This window comes from Vanrija pseudolonga, chromosome 3 (genome assembly GCF_020906515.1).
Source record: "Vanrija pseudolonga chromosome 3, complete sequence".
In the NCBI taxonomy this organism is placed as follows: domain Eukaryota; kingdom Fungi; phylum Basidiomycota; class Tremellomycetes; order Trichosporonales; family Trichosporonaceae; genus Vanrija; species Vanrija pseudolonga.
Genome location: NC_085851.1, coordinates 1,291,337 through 1,309,631, shown reverse-complemented (window position 1 = coordinate 1,309,631; position 18,295 = coordinate 1,291,337). Strand labels below are relative to the sequence as shown.

The window sequence follows — 18,295 nt, the reverse complement described above, 5'->3', positions numbered from 1 at the left end:
CCAGCTGCCCAGAGCGTTCATGGCACCATGGCGTGCACGGGAACGATGGTGGAGAGGTCGAGGGTCGAGTATAAGTGGTACGCGGCCATGACAACAAGCAGGACGACGGCGAGCGTGCGCGCAGTGGTCGGCTTGGCGCTGAGCGTCCACGGTGAGCGTGGAGGTGGGGGGTAGGCTACGCAGGCGGGGCTGAGGAGGACGATGGATTTTGGTGGTGGCGAGGTCGGGCGATCGCAGGATGCTTCGGCTGGGTGTGTGTGAGCGGTGTTCGTTCTCGAGCAGGAAAGGCGGGCCCCACTCACTGAGGACAATGCCAGGGACGTCGATACTGGAGGGCATGGCGGAGCGCTTTTCGTCTAGCGAGGAGGATGTGCGGGGTGAGAACGAGTCGCGGCGCGGCGGCGAGGTTGGTGCTGAGTGGGGTGAGCGGGGGCAAGCGAGCGAGCGGCGGGGCGGGGCGTGGGCAACGAGCAACGAGCGTGGGGGTTAGACTTACATAGTCGAGATGTCATTGTCCGACTGTCTTAAGAGGGAGGAGAGCGCGGCGCACGGGGCGTGAGCGAGGAGGAGGTGGCGTCGGAGAGGAAGGGGGCTTGGTGTGTCGGTGCGACGGTGATGGCGGCGGTGGCGACGGCGAGGTGACTGACTGACTGGCTGTGTGGTCGAAGCTGGACAAGACGGTGCAAGCAGATGCAAGTGATGACGGATGACGGTGATCAAGACGTCCAAGTTTCTTCTGCTCGAATGTACCGCAAAGCTTCGTTTGTTGTGCCCCCTCTGCTGTGGTCGGTTCCAGCGGCTGCGATGGGCGATGGTGACGGCAGTGCTGCGGGCGTCTGCGATCGAGATATGGCGATGGACGGGCGCGGGGAGTATGGTGTACCGAGTGATGTCTTGGTGTCCCGTAAAAGTAACAACAAGTCTTGACGGCAGCAGGCAGCTGGCTCGATGAGCGCCGACGACAAAGTATGCATGCAGCAAACAGCACAAGCAAGCGACGACCCCTAAACGTTGTTGCTTGTGCCAAGTAGCTCGCCCTGCGCCGCCGGCAGCGCGAATGTTTGGTACCAGAAGACGCGTAGCGCCACCGCGCACCCAAACATGCCTCAGGTGTCCTTCTTTGGTGGTGGCGGGCGATCCTGAGCCTGCGCCTGAGGCAGGGTAGCTGCATGTCTTAGTTGGGCTGGGACTCTAGGGCTTGGAAGGGCTTCATCCTGCATTCCTGCATCCAGCGCAGCGCTGCCCGCTACTCAATTCGACGAGGCCGACTGAATGGGTCGCCGCAAGGCGCTCGACGAAACGAGGCCCGGCGCCGCCAACGCCGCTGGGTGCCTGGCTCGCGCGACCTCGAAAGCTTGTTGACACGATACCCGCCGGAAGGCGGCGCCGATGGGGATGGATGGATGGCTACGGCGACTGTTGACGGCGACGGCGACGCAACAACGACGGCGACTACAGCGGCGATGACGGCTGAGACACCGGCGACACCCCTCGCCGCCGGTTCTCGAAGACGAAGCCGAAGAGCCAAGAGACAACACACACGGCTCTGACCCGACTGCAACTATCCCACAAACCCACCCGTCCCACCCCACGTCCCTGTGACGTTGTGGTGACGACTTTGTGACGAGGTAACGGCCCATCCGATCCGATCTAAACACAAACAAACATGTAGGAACGAAAATATCACTCATGCATTCTCTTGACAGTCCTACGAAAGGCTAAAGCGCAGAGGAGGGCAACTAAAAAACAAATAACTGCTCTAAGGACACAACATTGAGGGGTATTGTACTACAGGTCGATGATGGCGGGGTGCCGCCGCGTGGGGCGTCTCTTTCGTAACATGCGTGCGTGAGATGGGTTGATTTTGGTTGGGCTGCTTGACAGGCGTGTATTTCTATGCCTTGGCCTGGACAGACGGCTTGAAGAAGCTTGCAACAGCAGCTAGTGGGTTCTCGCGCACGCGGAGAGACTCGAGCGGTGATGATGTACCCGCAGTGACCTTGAGGCCGGCCATGGCCTGCGCGAGGGCGTCCTCGTTGGGAGACGACTCCTTGCGAGAGAACGAGGCGCGGCGAGCGCTGGGCGCCTTGTCGGCGTCGACAACAGCGAGGCGTGCACGGCCAGTGACGACAGCGGCAAGCTTGTCCGTGTCGAGCTTGGCAGACGTGCCAGTGAATGCCGACCAGAACGACGACGACAGCTTGGACGCAACGTGCTCGGTGGCGCTGTAGGCAAGAGCGGCAATCGAGGAAGCAGTTCCAGTCTCGGGCTCGGCGAAGAACTTGGGACGGAGCTCGGGCGAAATGTTGGCCTTGTCGGCGGCAGCCTCACGGGCGAGGCGCGACCACATTTGCATGCGGTAGTTGTCCATCGACTTCATCGTGTACGGCGTGCTCTCGGCCCACTCGGAGAAGGACGTCGAGTCAATGTCGCGGTCACCGACGTTGTTGAGCGACGCCGACTTGGCGTCAGTCGAAGGCGTAAAGTTGAGCAGGGGGTTCATGTTGGGCTGAGGAGGGAGGACAACCTCGGGCGTGAAGGCAGCGTGAATCATCGTGCTGCCACCGCCACCGAGAAGGTTCTCGTTGCCACCCCAGAAGCCGCGAGTGACATCGAACGCGCCGACATCCTTGCGGGTGTTGATGGGGCTGAGCGACGACGAGCCAGTGTTGCGGCGAACGGGGGTTGGTGGCTGGGGCTTGGCGTCGGTCTGCTGCAGCGCCTTGAGCATGGCCGGCGACTGGCCAACCTGCGAGGCAGTCTCGGGGTGGAGAACGCTCATGGTGCTGGCCTTGAGGGCGGCAAGCTCGTGGCGAAGGTCCTGGTTCTCAGCGCGGCTGGACAGGAGCTCGGCGCGGATAGCGTCAATGACCGAGTCGCGGTCCTTGATGTGGGCCTCCAGGGTGCCAATGTAGTCCTTGCGGCGGGTACGGAAGGCACGCGCGCTGAGCTTGTTGCGCAGCTGGCGCTTCTCCTTGCTGCTGAGCTTCTTGTACTCCTCGGGCGAAGGACGCCACGAGTCGTCCTCGTCCACCTCCTCGTCCTCGCCACGCACAACCGACGACATTCCACCGCCCTTCTTGCCACCCTTGCCGCGACCGGCACTGAAGATGGATGACAATGGAACGAGCTTGTCGATGCGGCCCTCGACGTCGGCCGAGTTGAGGCTCGAGACCGAGTCGGCGCGGGTAGAGCGGCCAGTCATGGGCTCCTCAAACGAGTCGATCTCGTAGAGGGGCTCGTTGATCGACTCGGGGGCGGGTGGCGTGACCTGGAGGCTCGGGACGGACTGTGGCGCGGCGGTAGGAGCGGCGCTGGAAGCGGGGGTGAGGGATGAAATTGAGGGGATGGGGTCGGTGGCAAACACGAGCGAAGGGTCGATCGATCCAGCGGCAGGCGCGGCAGGGAGGTTGTTGTTCATGCCGAGGCCAAACTGCTGCTGATACGTGACAAAGCTTGCCAGGAGCTGCTGGAGAGCAGCCTGCTGGTCGGCGGGAAGGGCGCCGTCCTGGGCAGGCGCCGCGTGCTGTGGCTGGGGAACCGGTGGCGTCGACGACGACTTTGCTGGTGATTCGACCTCCTGCTTCACGCGAATCTCCTGGGTCTGGCTGCTGCTGCCGTTCTGCTGGGGCTTCTTCTCCTCCCCAAAGTCGAACATGAACGCGCCAGCATCGTACGTGTGTGGCTCGGACTCGAAGGCGTGGGGCGAAGGAGTGTGGTTGGGAGGATTTGACTCGGGCGACTGGTACAGGTTAGGTTGATGCAGATAGACCAAGAATGCACTCACGCTCTCGGCGTGCTGGAGAATCTCCTCGTCAAAGTTGAGGAAGTCCATGACGTCCATGTTGGTGGCGGCGTTGTTGGGGACGAGGTCGGGGACAGCTTCAAAGGCGAAGAGCTCGGCGAGGCCGGGCACGTTACCCATTTGCTGGGCGGGCATGGTGGGGAAGGCAAAGGTTGACACTGGGGGGTCGTGTCAGATACGCGGATAAGACAATGGTGATGAGTGTAATGGACAAGTGGTAATGAGCAAGCAAGGGAGAGATGGAGGCAGTGCAACAGCGAACAGAAGCTTCGAGATAACCACGGAGGCTTTCACGATGTCGCCGCCGGCCTTGTCTTCGACCCCGTCCACTTTTTGTTCGATCGCAAGGGATCAAAGGGACGTGGATGGTGACGTGGGAGTTGCAGGTGGGGCAAGCAAGGTGGTGGTGACGTGACGGGACGGGTACTCACTGGCTGCAGGTGGTGCTGCGATGTGCAGGCCGGGGTAGTGACGAGCGAGAGTGGACGTGCGAGGCGTGTGCCAAGCTGGTGGAGATGTCGGTTAGCCCGTGGGAGGTGTGGCTTGACGAGGGGGTTCGGTCAAGCTTGAGAGTGCGTGCGTATGCTTGCTTGCTGGGCGATACGTTAAGATGGATAGAGGGAGAGTAATGTGATGTGCGACACCAAGAGTAGGTCGTGGAAAGAGTGTTTAATGCTGAAAAGCAACGACACTCAAGCGTGTGAGTTATCTCGCGCCAGCGACACGCTCATGTCGTGCCGTGCCGATGACCGAGCCCGAAGCCGGCACTGCCACTCCCCCCAAACACGTCGACGACATGCCCACAACTTTTTTTCTCCGCTCTTGCTCTTGCTCTGCTCTGCTCCGCTGCTCTGCTCTGCTCCGCTGCTCTGCTCCACTAGCCCTGCTGCGGTTCCTATAGTCTGGACCGTACTCGCGTCCCAAAAAGCACGCTTTGGAGCACAGCGTTCTCGCCATCGACTCATGCCGCGCCCGCCCCACTCGCAACAACCCTGGACAGCCGAAGACGACGCGCAATCGTTGTCGGTTGCGAGCTGGCTGGCAACGGGAGCAAATTTTGGGTGGCGCATGGGTCCCATTAGTAACGTCGGAACCGATGTACTACACACCATAAACGGTAATTTACACCGGGATCAAATCACAGCTAATGGGTGCATTACATATACTTGCAATGCGGCCAAGAGAGGATTCTAACGCCGCATGGCCATTGTTGTTCCATCACTTGCCACCAGCCAGCCAGGCACACGGCACAGGCGGCAATGACGTAGACGGCCACTGTTGCCCGACCCTGCCTGCTGCCACTCGGAGCGAAAGTAAACCTTGACACACAGACACGGTCATTTCCGATCTCCGATTATCGCCAAGGTATGCCGTGATGCGAGAGCGAGCAATCAGGCAACACATGGCTGGATCATGGACACTGTCGACGTCCCGACTTGAGTGATAGCGGGTGGCGACTGCTGATCGGAGCAGGGCACGGGCGGTGCAGATGCGCGACAGCGCAGGACATCCCGGTACGCGCCCGGAACAGCCGAGAGCGAGTAGTTTCGGACCGAGATACGGTCTGCGTTTCGCCGTGGTGAGTGGTCGTCGCGCACTACCGCCACAGGGAGGGCAGGGAGTGTGTTGCGCGCAGACGGGTGAGCAGGGCTACCAGACCACGGCCACGTGTCGCCGCCGCTGTCTGTCGAAGCAGTAAGTGGCAGGAGGCGCGCGACTGAGCGGTGGGCGTTTTGAGCGCGTTCCGTGACGGCTGGCGACGCGAGGAGCCACGAGTCGGTGTTGCTGGCGGCATCGTATTGCGGTGGGATTGACGCGCGCCAGTCATCCGATGTAAAGGAGAGTCCGAGTAGGTTGTCCTCGTTGATCAGAGGCGGGCGGCGCGCAGGAACAGGCGGCACGGGTGGCAGGTCGCGGTCGCGCCACGCAGTCTTCTCGGGGTAAGGCAGCGGCGGCGGCTCGATAGGCCCGCGGTAAGGGATGTAGGCTGGTGGCATGCCGATCGCGTGGGTGAGCGCAGAGTCGAGCACCATTCCGGAGCAGCCGCCGATCGAGGTCGCAGGCTCCGGGTATACGTGCCACGAGGAGCAAGACGCGATCGACGCGGTTTGGGTGGTGTCGACTGAGCGGCGGCCGATGTGCCATCGCCGGGTCGAGGAGGACGCGCAGTCGGAGCGGCACGAGTACAGGATTGCGACGAGGAGGACCACTGCGATGGTTATGACGAGCGCAGCTGCCACGATAAGGGCCGTGGTGGTAGGGCTTGAGCCGCCACGCTTCCTGGGCGGCGCGTCAGCAAGGCACAGACCCTCTTGAGGTCCTGGGCCGAGCGACAAGTGCCGGGTTCAACTCACCAGAGATGAGGGGAGGGTACAGGGGACATGGTGGGGAGGTTGAGGTAGGAGGGATCGGGAGGAGGTGGAGGAGGAGGAGGAAAAGGTCGCATACAGGCGTGGAGCGAGCTCGAAGCGCAAGGCGGCGTAAAGGGACGAAGGGAGGTAAGGAAGGTAGGCTGAGAGAGCGTGGTGAACCGGGCCTTGCCACGACCTGCGCGACCGACTGAAAGAGGTTCTTTTGAATACGACGCGGCGTACTGGTCTACAGCACGACTGTCGCTGAGGTGAGGTGAAAGGTGAAGATGGAGAAGAGAGATGGGACGAAGAGCGAGTTGTCGACGGCGACGAGATACAGCCCACCCCCTCGCACAGCGCAGTAGCCACGACGAACCGCGCAAGTCCCTTTGACGAAAGCGCCATCCCCTTCTCTCGCACTCGCAGATCTGTTCGCGTCGCGCCGCTTCGAGTTTCACGACAACGGACAACGGACAACGGACAACGGGCGACCGTGGCCACGGCAACCGAACACCAAGCGACCGAAGCTCCGCAGTGCGCTGAAACATGGCACAATTCATACAACAGTAAGCTACGAGTCTCGAAGATCAACAGCCCTATCCCTTAGGATGCCGCCATAGACCCTCGAGCGGTGGTGATGGTGGTGGGTGTGGTGGAGGAGTAAAGGTGCGTGTGGCGTGTGACAATGAGTGAAGCGTGTGGCGTGACGGCGCTGGCAGACACCAGCGCTCACGCATGTGGTCCCGGAATGAATCGAACTCAATCGTCCATCTCACCCATGAACTCGTCGTCGCCGTCACTCAGCTCTCCCATGTCACTCATGTTGTCGTCCTCATCCTCGTCCTCGTCGTCTTCTGCGTGGGTCGCAGCGACACCCTTGCCGTTCGATGCACCGTTGCCGTTCGACGCGCCGTTCCCGTTCGAGGCTGATGCCTTGTGCGAGCGCGACATGGGCTCGTCCTCGCCATTGTCGCCCGCCTTGTCGGCGTCCTCGTTGGAAGCGTACTTGTCGACATAGGTCTCGACCTTCTTGGCGTAAGCCTTGGGGTCGCGCATGAGCAGCGCAGCAGCCTCGCCATTCAGAGGGTCGGCAGGGTTGGGGTAGCGCAGGAGTTGCGGGAGGAAGATTTCGAAAATGTTGATGAGCTCTGGGCACCGAGTTAGCGCGCGCGCGCTCAAGCAATTGCGGCCCATGCACCCGCCCACTTACCAAACATGGGAGACCAGGTCTGGTTGATGACGTCGAGGCAGACACTTCCACTTCTGCGGGGGAGTCAGGGTCAGTGTTTCCTGGTGGCGGCGGGGTCACCGCCGACTCACAGCTCATCGATGTTGGGATGGAAGATCTTGTTCATGAACCCAATGCTTGGCGACTTGTACGGGAACTGTTCTGGGAGCTCGACATGAATCTTCCAGACGCCCTTTGAAAACGGAGCTGTGAGATGCGTCAATATATTAACTCCGCTCGCGCGATTTAGAGTGGTCGATTGGCACCAAGCACCCCAAGGGTCGTCACAGCCGGACCCTAGTCAAGAACAATGCATCCCGTGGTGGTGGTGCTTCGGCCGACTCCCGCGCAGAAGCAAGCACTCACTCTCTGCCGGGCCATGGAACTTGACGAAGAACTCGTTCATCTTGTTGTTGACGAGCGTGACCTGGTAGTCGGACATGAGACTGAATGGGTCAGCCAACGCCCCCTCCCATCGGCTGGTCCGGTTCCGTCGGGTGGGTGGCAAGGACGTGGTCTATGCAGCGCGGCCCGGGGGTCCCACGGCCCACACAACAATGCACTCACAGCTTCATCACGTCGGTGTCGACGCGGCGCTTGGGGGAACTGTGCAGGGGTCGTCAGCACGGAGCATGCGATGGGCGGGCGGGTGGGGTGGGAGGCGTGTGTCGGCCCGCGTCCGCCGCTATCGCGTAGTGATACTTATCATGGTGGGTGGGAAGCGATGGGTATCCGCGAGTGAAGAGTAGGTGAGGGGGATGAGGGTGTCGCGGTGCTAGGAGGCCGGACGAGGGGCAGGTGAGAGTGTGTGAGAGTGCTTGGTGGCTCGTTTGGGTGAAGGCGATGATGGTCGTTGATGAAGATAGGGCGGCGAGATGCGTTCACTGCACACCCACCCACAGCCAGCTGGGGCGGCAGTGGCCGTCGACCACACTGGACCGGACGGGGCGGGTGTGCAAGTGACGTGAGGCGGAGGGGAAGTATTACGTAAAATCAACTTTCAATGTCAGGCTGAAAATGTTAGGCTGACTTCATGCCACAGCCCCTTTTCCCGGTACACTCCGGGGTGCCCAGCGCCTGGCGGCTGAGCTTCACGTCTCCGCTCGTTGGGTGCCAGCTGCCTGCCGACTGCAGCAGCTTCAACGACGTCCGAGATCGATCCTTGTTGTTGGAGACCAGGCCGACCTCTGTCCACCATCGCTACACACCACTCTATCGTCTCCTCGAAATGGCCCGCTCCAACCCCCTCCTCCCCCCTCTGACGGGCCGCCCAAGCGCCTTCATCGCCAACTCGCCCCTCGAGGAGGCCCACCTCTACCACCAGCACCCGACGATCGCCGTCGCCGCGCGCGTTACCCTCCAGTCGGCTGGTGTCGGTCTCCTCGTCAGCGCCGTCCAGAATGCCCTCGACAAGTGCGTACCGCCCTGCGGCCGCTTGCGCCCGTGCCGTCCGTACACGGTGTAGCTCGTCGGAGAGCTCGTGGACATGCCTCGTCGGAACCACGAACTGACACTTGTCGCAGGCACGACCGTGGAGCGATGGGTGTTGTGACCAGGACTGGCGGTACCATTGGCTTCTTTGGTCAGTAGAGCGTCGGAGCTACTGCCTGCACGCCGAGGAGCTGCAATGCTGACGCCTCGCAGCCGCTATGGGCTTCGCCTTCTCGTTCACCCAGTCGTTCGTCGCCAACACTCGCGAGGTGGGTTAGATGGCGCTAACCGCGACGTCCAACTGACCCGATGCAGACCGATGACGCCCTGAACGGTGCTGCTGGAGGCTGCGCTGCTGGCTTCATCGCTGGTGTCCGCGGTATGTGTCTGCGCCCCGCCACGCGTCATAGGTGCCACGGCGCTAACCAACACAGCTCGCTCGCTCCCCGTCGCCTTTGGCGCCTGCGCCGGTATGGCCACCCTCATCGGCACCTTCCAGGCCGCCGGAAACGTGAGTGCAGCTCTCGGGTTTAGCGATCGCCAGCTGACACCACGCAGGCCCTCACCGGTACCGACCGTCAAGCTACTCCCCGGCCCGAGCGGGAAGAAAGGCGACTCCGCTTCTTCAAGCAGCCCAAGGCTGAGGAGGAGACTGCATAAACAAACACACAGCCAAATGTGCATCACATGAGTAGACTAGGGATATGAAGACCTTCAGATCGAATGCCCCGTTCGCACTGGTCTCCGTGGGGCGGCCGCCGCGGACTGACTGATCGCCAGGGCGTATGGACGCCGGACACGCGCAGCAACCCCTGATCGGCGTGTATGGGGTGTCGAGTGGGTCGGCAGCCTCGAGGCAACTTGCTGTTGACGGTTTATTTCCTCTTCGAGCCGACAGCAGCAAGCCTCGTGCAGTTGTGTGCGTGGCTGCGCTGCTTGGCTGTGTCTAACACCTCGTGGCCACCATGACCAGGAGAGACGTCGACTCGACCCACCTCGTGTCTCCCCGCCCGTCTTCCTCCTTTGGGTGTAGCTGGCTGCGCGCCAAGCTCCAAACGCCCCACGACGCCCGTTGCCGGCTGATCTGTTTGCTGAACAGCCCACGCCCAGCACTAATTGGGGAGAGCGGCAAATGCCGAGCTGAATCAACCAATCGAGTAGTACTCCGCACGCTTCTGTTCCTCCGACGAGTGGGCGGTGTTGTGTGCGCGGTGGGGCCGCGTGAGGGGGTGCTGCGCCCCATCACCGGTCAGCCCACTCCTGACATTTGACGAGGTCGCGAAGTGCCACATTCGCCAGTTGGTGGCTTGGGCCGCGTGTACGCAAGCTGACTGCATCAAATGGCGGCGGCTCATGACCACGACTCCTCGGCGTACCAGAACCGTGCTCAAGCCCTCCCCACTGCTCACGAATCTGCCTTCGCGACCTCGTCGAACTGCCACTGCGGTTTGACAAGAGCCAGGGACCAAAGTGGCACCTCGGCCTCGCGCGCCATGGCGTGCACCACGCACCGCTCGGCCACGGCGCCTCCTTTGCTGACGTTGGGGCACGAGTGGGGTGTACGCGTGGCTAGGCTCGTGCGGCCGAACCCCACGTCCGCCTCCTTTGCGGGGTGCGTGTCGCGCGCTCGTGTACACGCGCACAACGTCGGTGGTACGACTCGGCACGGCGTGTCCCACACACACACACACTGCTCGGACCTCGGCGCCATGTCTCACACTTTATCACTATCAGTGGCGCTCGCACTCGCGAGATCCTTTGACCTCGCCGGCGTGGCGTGCCTCGTCGTCACCGTGCCGGCTGCCGGCGCCGGTGGGGAGGGATCGGCCCGGCCCTGCCCTGCCTGCGCTCGGGCTCCCGCCGCGCTGCATTGGGGACACGGCGGCCTGCGTGCGTGCGTGCGTGCGTGCGTGCGTGTGTGCGACGCGTGCTGCTCGCGGCCTGGCGCGTACCGCACGGGCCCTGGCGCCGGCCGGCTTCGTTTCCACTCCTGGAAATGAGTGATCACTCACCCCGCCAGTCGTCAAGGACAGCGAGGTGGGTTAGTCGACCAACTCTGGCATGGGGAGAAATGGTATAAAGAAGGGCGGGTTGGATCGATGTTGAGTTTGCTCTTCACCCCACTACCACAACTCTCCTCTCACTGCACTCTTCGCTCTACTCCAACCACTGTCTCTCTTGGGCATAGCCACAAGTCACCCCCCCCCCCCCTCTGCTGGTGAGTTGCGCTCTTCCCCCCCGCCTGCGCCTCCATCAACCAACCGGCGATCACTCTTACAAACTGTCTTCCTCGCCTTCTCTCATTCTCTTCTTCTCTCTCATCTCTTCTCTATCTCTTCTCTTCATCACCCACTGATCCAACTAAGCATAGCCGCTCATCTGTCCTACTCAATGGGCCACCTCAACCCCCGCGCCAAGACCTTCCTCGGTGGCCACTCGGGCACGACGACCGCCACCACTGTCAACCACGCCGGCCCCGCCACCCACTCGTCGCCGCCCAACACCACCCAGTCAGTCATGTCGTCTAACACTGCTCCCAACTACATGCTCCACATGCTGACGACCAGTGCCCCCACCCCCACCCCCTCCAACTCGCCGTCCAGCAGCGACGACTCGAAGACCCGCGCTCCCGTCGCCCCGCGCTTTGGCCACAACTGGTCCACCCTCCCCGCCGCGCCGGCGTCGGCCAGCGCGCGCTCCCAGCGCTTCGAGCCCAACAGTCTCTCTCCCTCGAAAGACCTCATCACTCCGTACTCGCACCGTTCGCGCTCGCCTAGTGTGCCGGTGATCCTTCCTTCGGATGAGGAGCGCCGCGAGTCGATCCCTTCCCGTACCAACCTCCCGGCCGTAGACGCGTCCCTTCGCGCCCTCGGCCGCCTCCAGCTGAGCGAGCCCACCCCTGCGTTTAACCCCTTTGGTGAGAGCAGCAGTTCGAGTGGTTCGACTATCCGCGACGCCACTCGCAGTGACATGCTTCCCCGCATGGCTACCCACTACCCAAAGTCGTCTTCCTCCTACCACTCTGTGGCGCCTCGCAACAGCTCGCCCAACTCCTCAGACTCGGGCAACGAGCACATCCTCTACGCTAGCAGCGCCAGTAGTGTCCTCGAGGAGAGCAGGAACGGTGCGTAGAATCCTTATATTGCAGCTCACACGCAGTCTACATCGCCAACCTCCCCATGGACGTCACCAACGAACGCCTCACCGAGATGGGCAGCCATTTTGGCACAGTCATTTACGCGAGCATTCACCACGAGGGCACCACGCTTGAGACGTATGAGATGCTTCCTGAGCGTGCCAAGACCGGCCTCCTCCCCGCGTCGTGAGTACAGTTATAATGGTTGGGTATCAACGCTGACCGTGGTCAGCTTCGCCTTCATCATGTGAGTGTGCTGGACGGCGGAGAGGTAGACGTCCCACTGACGCCACAGGTTCACCGAGGTCGGCGCCGCGCGCCACTTCATCGAGGTGATGCCCAAGTTCTGGCCGTGCCAGTGCATGCCCGCCAACGAGACGCATCAGCTCAAGAGCAAGGTGCACGAGGACCCGCACTCGAGTAACCTCTATGTGGCCGAGATCCCTCTCAACTGTACTGAGCAGGTGGGTAACCATCCCGGTTGAAGCTAACCAACCAGGACCTGCACACCCTTATGCACCCCGGAGTCATCTCGTCCCACCGTTTCCTCATCGACGGCAGCGGCAACCGCCGCGGCGTTGCTATGGTTCGGTGAGTGTCTTCTGCCTTGCTTGGAAAGCTTGATTTGCTCATGCCCCGCAGCCTCCAGAGCCGCGCTCAGGCCGAGGCCGCCATTGCTCGCGTAAGTGTTGCCCCCTCGATCAATGCTGACTCCAGCTCGACCGCAAGATCACGATGCGTGGGTGCGTCAAGCCCATCCAGGTTCGCATTGCCGACTCGGAGGTGAGTCTGCTGTTCAGTGTTGCAGCAACCAGCTGATTTCGCCACAGTCGCAGAAGCTTTACAAGAAGAGCGGTTCGGGCAATGTGTCGCCGCCCGGCCTCCGCCGCGCCACCAGCATCGCTACCATGCAGACTCCTGCTCCCCAGCCACTCACCACCATGCAGACCCCAGCTCCCCAGCCGACCCCGGTTGCCAAGCTCTCGCCCGACCTGGCGTACCAGGAGCTGTCGGAGGGTGAGCTCCAGGCTGCCGTCCAGATCGGCGACGGTGCTCGCCGTGAGCTCATTCGCCGTGAGTCTATGCGCGCTCTCCACTCGCGTGCTTCGGCTCCCTCTCTTTCGTCGGTGTCGACTCGCCAGAACCCTGTCGCTCCCACTCTTACGTCGGCGTCGACCCGCCAGAACTCTGTCGCGTTCCCCGAGATGCCGATGACGCCGACGACCCCCACGATCTTTGGCTCCTCTTCGGCGGAGCCGTGGGCGATCCTCCCCACCTCGCCCACCAACGCCACTACCCGCGACACCGGCCGCTGGGAGCGCGGCAACGGCCGCAAGATGTACACGCCCGACTCGGAGTCGTCGCCGTCGTCGTCTGCGTCGTCGCGCGCCGCTCTCTGGACCGACCGCTACGGCGCGTCGTCGAGCAGCTGGCGCAACTAAGTCAAGTTTCACGGCCGGCACGCCAATCAGCCGCATATGCTATACCCCGCTGTCGATCGTGCTTTCCTATCTCCAGCCATAGCGTCTTCCCTCTTGGCTACGCCATGCCCCCCTGTCCCCCACCCATCCGATACCATCTCCGTGACCGTTCTTCGTTTCGTCGTGGCCCAAAAAAATAGTTGAGTGTTTGGAGAGGAGAGTTGAGGAGCTCTTGACTCTAGCTTCTACCAAACGCGTATGCATGTGTGAATTGTGTAAAGCGGGTGCGCGGGGGGAGGGGGAGGAGGGGGATGCAAGTCTGCCAAGGCAGCCACGCTGCACGTCCAGCGCCACACTCACCAGATTCGGCCTGCCGTCAGATCGACCTCCACTCCGGAAATCTCCTGGTCAACTTGTTCGTTCGGCTTGTTCGACTTCCACCTCCCACCACACACACAATGCTCGCCGCCGCCCCACGCCTCCTGCGCACCGCGCTCCCCCGCCTCGCGCGCTCCACATCGACGCTGGCGCCCGGCTCGTCCCGCGACCCCCTCCACCCGCACCTGCACTACCACGCGCAGCCGGCAACGCAGCCGTCGCGCATCACCCTCTCCCTCCTCCCCACCCCAAGCAGCGCGCACTCTCGCTGCGTGCTCGGCTACCTGCCGCCCGTGGCCGACGCGGGCCTGAACGACTTTGTCGAGAACCCGCGCTTCCGCGACGTGCTCCACGCCGCCATCAAGGACGGGCTCGCAAAGGGCGTGAGCGAGAGTGTCGAGTTCGAGGCGGGCACGCGGCCCGGCGACGGGTTCATGCACATCACTGGTGGGTGCGGCATCGGTAGAGATAGCACAAGCTCACAAGCTCACCCCGCAGACGAGCGCGCGATCCCCCCCGCCGGACGGATCGGCGAGACGGAGGACCTCATCGGGAGCGTGTACGTCGAGAACGGCAAGGTGGGTCGCGGCGATCATGGATGAGAGCAGGCAGGCTGATACCCGTGCCAGATCGTGCCCTCTACATACGAGCCCCAGCCGAGCTACCGCCTCGTCACGAGCCACGGCGTCATGACCCTCCCCCGCGGGCTGGACGAGTACGTCGTCGGCGTGCTGAGGGAGATTGATGCCGCCGAGCGCGGCGAGGCAGACGGCGAGCAGTGGTAGGCGCGTGAGCGCGAGCCGAGCGAGCGCTGGCTGGCGAGTGTTCTCATTGGGTTAGTTAGAGCTAGATGTAGTATCACCATTCATGTCTGCACGTCGGAGCGAGGGCGAGTCTGGGCCAGATCATGCCAGTGCCGACGTAGTGTGCGATACCATAGTCCCAGCAGCCTCCCTCCACATGCTCCATCCTCCACCTCCCACTCGCACGCTGCTCGCGCTCGCGGCTGCTCGTGCTATACTACGTGTGCATGCGTGCCAGTGTCCAGCATTATGGCAAGGTGGTACTACAATACTACTACTGAGACACTTGAGCCTAGTCCTGGCGGAGGGGCTGGTCGGGTATGAGTTGGAATCCCTTCTTGTCACCATGGCCGTTGCCGCTGCTGCTGGGTCGGTCGCCCAGGCCTAACGCCGCGCTGAGGCCAAACTCGTCGCCGGCAGGACCGCCACCGATACGCAGCTCGGGCAATCTGCCAATCTCCACAGGCGCAGACGTGTGGCCCCACTCGCTGCTGCCCGCGTGGTCGTGTCCGCTGCCACTGCCGCTACCGTGGCCATCGCTGCGTGCAGCCTCGTCGTCGGCGGCCAGGCGGGGGACAGGCTTACGGCGCAAGCTTGCCTTGCGGTCCGCAGCCGGTGGGCGTGGCGAGCCGCTGATACCCTGCGAGTTGAAGCTGCTAGGGGGCTTGGGGCTACCGGGCGCAGTGTTGGTCAGAGGTGGGGATGGCGGCGTTGATCGGCCCGACGCGGGGTTGGGCGTTCCATAGGCTGGTGTCAGATTGACAGGGGGTGGTGCGAGGCCACCGGGCGCAGGGTTGCTCAGACGGCGAGGGTCGTTTGGCGTGCCGACCAGCGCAGCGCTGCTCGCGCCGTCCCCACTGCTTGGGGACGTCGAGCTCGTCTGCGAATCGGTTCCGTTGCGGTCCGAGGTGCGCTGGTGGTGAGCGACAGCAGCTCCGGCACCACCAGCAGCGGCAACGGCAGCAGCCAGGCCGATCGGCGCGGCAAAGCTCGTCTTCTCATCAATGGGCGTGCTAGGAGCCGTCTCGAAGGGGTTGTCGTTACTCGTCGCCGTGCTGTAGTTACTGGCGCGGCGCTGCTGCTCGGGAGGAACCAGGTGGCCGTTCTGCGCCAGCGACGCGTCACGGTACGGGAGCGGGGTAAGGTTGCTGATACCCAGATTGCTGACACCCTTTTCATGGCTCATGTCGTCCGAGGGCAAGGTGTTGTGCTGCTGGTCACGCGATCTGCCAAGAGATCCAAGGCTGGTACCGATGTGGCCAAACGAGCTGGGGCGCTTGAGGTGGCGGAAGGCGGTGGGCTCGCCAACCTGCTTGCCGTTGACGCCTGGTCCGCCGTCGCCGAGGCCGCCACGAGCGCGGTCAGAGCCATTGCGGCGGCGGCGCATGCAGCAGAAGAGGAGCAGGCCAAGAAGCGCGAGGCCGGCAAGAACGCCAATAATGATACCGGCAATAGCGCCACCGCCAATGCCCTTCGACTTGTTGCCTTCGTTTGAGCCAACAGCGGTGCCGCTGCCCGAGGGCTTGGTCGTGCCCGCAGAGGTGGCCGACGAAGTAGGAGGCTGTGAAACGATGGGGTTCTGAGAAGCCACCTGGATGCACGACGAGTCGGTGCCCTGGAGCACGGTGAACGCGTCGGGACTGATGGCATTTGTGTGCCAGGTGTCGTTAACAATGGCGAACAGTCTGTAGCGTCCGGGAGGAACATTGACTTTCCACGTGTTTAAGACGTTTGCCTGCCAGCCCTGGGTGACGGTCGCGTTGATGTCGGCGCGAGCAAAGATGTCACGGGCCACGAGCAAGGGCGGGTACGAGAACTCACGCCTTGCTGGGGGGGCCGAGTTCTGCTGAGGAGGGCCGGCCACAGGTGCGCCGCCTCCGCCTCCAGCGGCGATGATACCCGTGGTCGTAGGAGCCGGAGCTGGGGCCTGGGTCGTCGGCTGGGCGGCTGCCGTCGTGGGCTGGGCCGCCGGCGTGGTAGCCGGGGTCGGCGACGGCGATGAGGCAGGGGTCTGCTGTGCGGGCACCGACAGCGTTGTCGACGTCGATGGGGGCGGGACGCTCTGGTTGACGCCGACGTTGAACGCGTAGATGTCGACTCCAAACTTGTCTGAGTTCTGGCCGGTGTACGACCACATGACATTGACGTTCTCACACGCCGTGGCCGTAGGCATGGCGAGGAAGATGAACGAGGGCGCCACCGTCGCCGGCGAAGGCGAGGGGGTCGCGCTCGTTGACGGCGTGGCCGGCGATGGCGACGGAGCGACAGGCGCGGGCAAGGTTGTCGACGGGGTGACCGCGGGCGCTTGCGCTATGACGATCGGTGCATGTGTGAGCGCCGCCACCAGGAGGGCGAGTGACATCGTCCTCATGGCGGGGATGGGACGTGCGGGGTCGGTCGGTTGGTCGTTCGGTCGTGGGAGGATGGAGCGGAGCGACCAGCTAGCGTTTATTGGTGATGCCCGGTCGTCTGTGGTCGATAATGAAGAGGTTGAGACGGCGGCAGCGTTGTTCGCTCAAAGTGGAAAGTTGAAGATGATGTGGCCAACAGGTCCAGCTGTCGGTATGTGGGGGCGGGTGAGAGAAGAGATGCGAGGTGGAGTGTGAGAGGGAGGAGAAGAGAGAGAGCAAGGTGCAATGCGGGTGGGTGTGATCTGTGGGTCGTTGCTCAAGGTTACTACTGGCAGGGGTGGTGTCGCCGAGGTACAAGAGTGAGAGAGAGGCGGGGCGGGGCGGGGGAGGGAGGGAGGAGGTTGCTGCTGCGGGCAGTGGGAGGTGACTTTGACCGAGCCTGCCTGCCGCCAGAGCCGAGTGCCAGAGTGCGTTTGTTGCGTGCCTTGCTTGTTGCAGCAACCACTGCCAGCCAGCAGTCTGGATGCCGTAGTCGTACAAGTAGTCAGTCGAGAGGCGCGATACCCGAGCTGCGTCGACACTTGTTGCTGCTTGGCCGCCGCTGCCGCTAACCAATGTCGTCACACGGTATTATTGTACGTGTTTGGGTCGTAGTCGATGTCGTTGTACGCCGTGGCTGCACTGGAACTGCAGTTGACCGGCGCTCGGGCGGCGGCGCTGGCTTCCGTCCTGTTGCTCGTGCTACACTAGGGGATTCCGGCGCCAACTGATGAGCGGCCAGTCGTGTACCGACAGCGTGGGTGGGCGCGGCGGCAGGGCACAAAAGGGGAAGTCGTCACAGCGCACGCGGTAAGGTTGAATATGCGGGAGCGGGGGTGGAGGGGGACAGGCGTGCCAGACGGACAGATGCAAGATGCAAGAAGATTGCAATGCACTGCAGATGCGAGATGCACAATCCACGATGCATCGACGACGGCGGACGCGAACGAGGTGCGAAGATGGATGCGATGCCTTGCTGCTGCTCTCACTCACCACTCACCGTTCGCCGCCTCGCCGCCGCAGTCAGGGCGGTGCATTAGTCCGACGACACGACTCGCTGCCCCCCACCCTAATTGTTCCACACCGACGCCGCCGCCGCCACGCGTTTGACCACAAGTGAATGCCCTCTGGCGACTGCACACAGCTGCAGCTGCAGGCTGCAGGTCAGCAGGCTCATGAGAGGGCGAGGCTGTGTCTTGGCATGTCACCGGCTCGCTTGTGCCACCGTCTTTGTTTACATAGTGCCCCAGTTGCCGCCCCCGGTGCCTCCTCCTCCTGCCTCGTACCCCCCTCGTCCCTCGTGCTCCCTCCTCAACCCAACTCTCTCTCTCTCTCCGCACAGACTCAGGATC

At 62.8% G+C, this 18,295-nt stretch overlaps 8 protein-coding genes across 8 annotated transcripts; 3 read left to right on the top strand and 5 right to left on the bottom strand.

Moving 5' to 3' along the window:
- Nucleotides 1–17: 17 nt before the first annotated feature.
- LOC62_03G004073 (uncharacterized protein) lies at nucleotides 18–512 on the bottom strand (the record flags this gene model as incomplete). The annotated part of the gene is made up of 3 exons (XM_062770595.1): nucleotides 18–247; nucleotides 303–413; nucleotides 497–512. 3 exons carry the CDS (start codon nucleotides 510–512, stop codon nucleotides 18–20), a joined length of 357 nt encoding a protein of 118 aa, XP_062626579.1.
- A 1,161-nt stretch (nucleotides 513–1,673) lies between these two features.
- On the bottom strand, nucleotides 1,674–4,472 carry MBZ1_1 (BZIP-type transcription factor MBZ1). Its single transcript, XM_062770594.1, has 3 exons — nucleotides 4,237–4,472; nucleotides 3,788–3,963; nucleotides 1,674–3,742 (listed from the first exon to the last, which is right to left on the bottom strand). Coding segments are annotated over exons 1-3 (2,025 nt in total). The 5' UTR covers nucleotides 4,238–4,472; the 3' UTR covers nucleotides 1,674–1,894.
- A 603-nt stretch (nucleotides 4,473–5,075) lies between these two features.
- On the bottom strand, nucleotides 5,076–6,430 carry LOC62_03G004071 (uncharacterized protein). Its single transcript, XM_062770593.1, has 2 exons — nucleotides 6,160–6,430; nucleotides 5,076–6,085 (listed from the first exon to the last, which is right to left on the bottom strand). Exons 1-2 carry the CDS (start codon nucleotides 6,249–6,251, stop codon nucleotides 5,197–5,199), a joined length of 981 nt encoding a protein of 326 aa, XP_062626577.1. The 5' UTR covers nucleotides 6,252–6,430; the 3' UTR covers nucleotides 5,076–5,196.
- Nucleotides 6,431–6,524: 94 nt separating this feature from the next.
- Nucleotides 6,525–8,229, bottom strand: ubc8 (Ubiquitin-conjugating enzyme E2 8). Its single transcript, XM_062770592.1, has 6 exons — nucleotides 8,091–8,229; nucleotides 7,952–7,992; nucleotides 7,751–7,830; nucleotides 7,477–7,591; nucleotides 7,367–7,419; nucleotides 6,525–7,304 (listed from the first exon to the last, which is right to left on the bottom strand). The coding sequence occupies exons 1-6, from the start codon at nucleotides 8,091–8,093 to the stop codon at nucleotides 6,916–6,918; spliced, it is 681 nt and encodes a 226-aa protein (XP_062626576.1). The 5' UTR covers nucleotides 8,094–8,229; the 3' UTR covers nucleotides 6,525–6,915.
- Nucleotides 8,230–8,526: 297 nt separating this feature from the next.
- Nucleotides 8,527–9,539, top strand: B13D24.010 (NADH-ubiquinone oxidoreductase 21 subunit). Its single transcript, XM_062770591.1, has 6 exons — nucleotides 8,527–8,797; nucleotides 8,908–8,966; nucleotides 9,029–9,084; nucleotides 9,131–9,194; nucleotides 9,250–9,326; nucleotides 9,374–9,539. Exons 1-6 carry the CDS (start codon nucleotides 8,613–8,615, stop codon nucleotides 9,473–9,475), a joined length of 543 nt encoding a protein of 180 aa, XP_062626575.1. The 5' UTR covers nucleotides 8,527–8,612; the 3' UTR covers nucleotides 9,476–9,539.
- Nucleotides 9,540–11,206: 1,667 nt separating this feature from the next.
- Nucleotides 11,207–13,393, top strand: spo5 (Sporulation-specific protein 5; the record flags this gene model as incomplete). Its single annotated transcript, XM_062770590.1, has 9 exons — nucleotides 11,207–11,732; nucleotides 11,874–11,939; nucleotides 11,975–12,137; nucleotides 12,184–12,198; nucleotides 12,247–12,415; nucleotides 12,451–12,542; nucleotides 12,594–12,633; nucleotides 12,669–12,734; nucleotides 12,782–13,393. The coding sequence occupies 9 exons, from the start codon at nucleotides 11,207–11,209 to the stop codon at nucleotides 13,391–13,393; spliced, it is 1,749 nt and encodes a 582-aa protein (XP_062626574.1).
- Nucleotides 13,394–13,803: 410 nt separating this feature from the next.
- On the top strand, nucleotides 13,804–14,618 carry LOC62_03G004067 (uncharacterized protein). Its single transcript, XM_062770589.1, has 3 exons — nucleotides 13,804–14,197; nucleotides 14,249–14,328; nucleotides 14,380–14,618. Exons 1-3 carry the CDS (start codon nucleotides 13,831–13,833, stop codon nucleotides 14,533–14,535), a joined length of 603 nt encoding a protein of 200 aa, XP_062626573.1. The 5' UTR covers nucleotides 13,804–13,830; the 3' UTR covers nucleotides 14,536–14,618.
- A 227-nt stretch (nucleotides 14,619–14,845) lies between these two features.
- LOC62_03G004066 (uncharacterized protein) lies at nucleotides 14,846–16,924 on the bottom strand (the record flags this gene model as incomplete). The annotated part of the gene is made up of 1 exon (XM_062770588.1): nucleotides 14,846–16,924. The coding sequence occupies one exon, from the start codon at nucleotides 16,922–16,924 to the stop codon at nucleotides 14,846–14,848; it is 2,079 nt and encodes a 692-aa protein (XP_062626572.1).
- Between the last annotated feature and the right edge of the window lie 1,371 nt (nucleotides 16,925–18,295).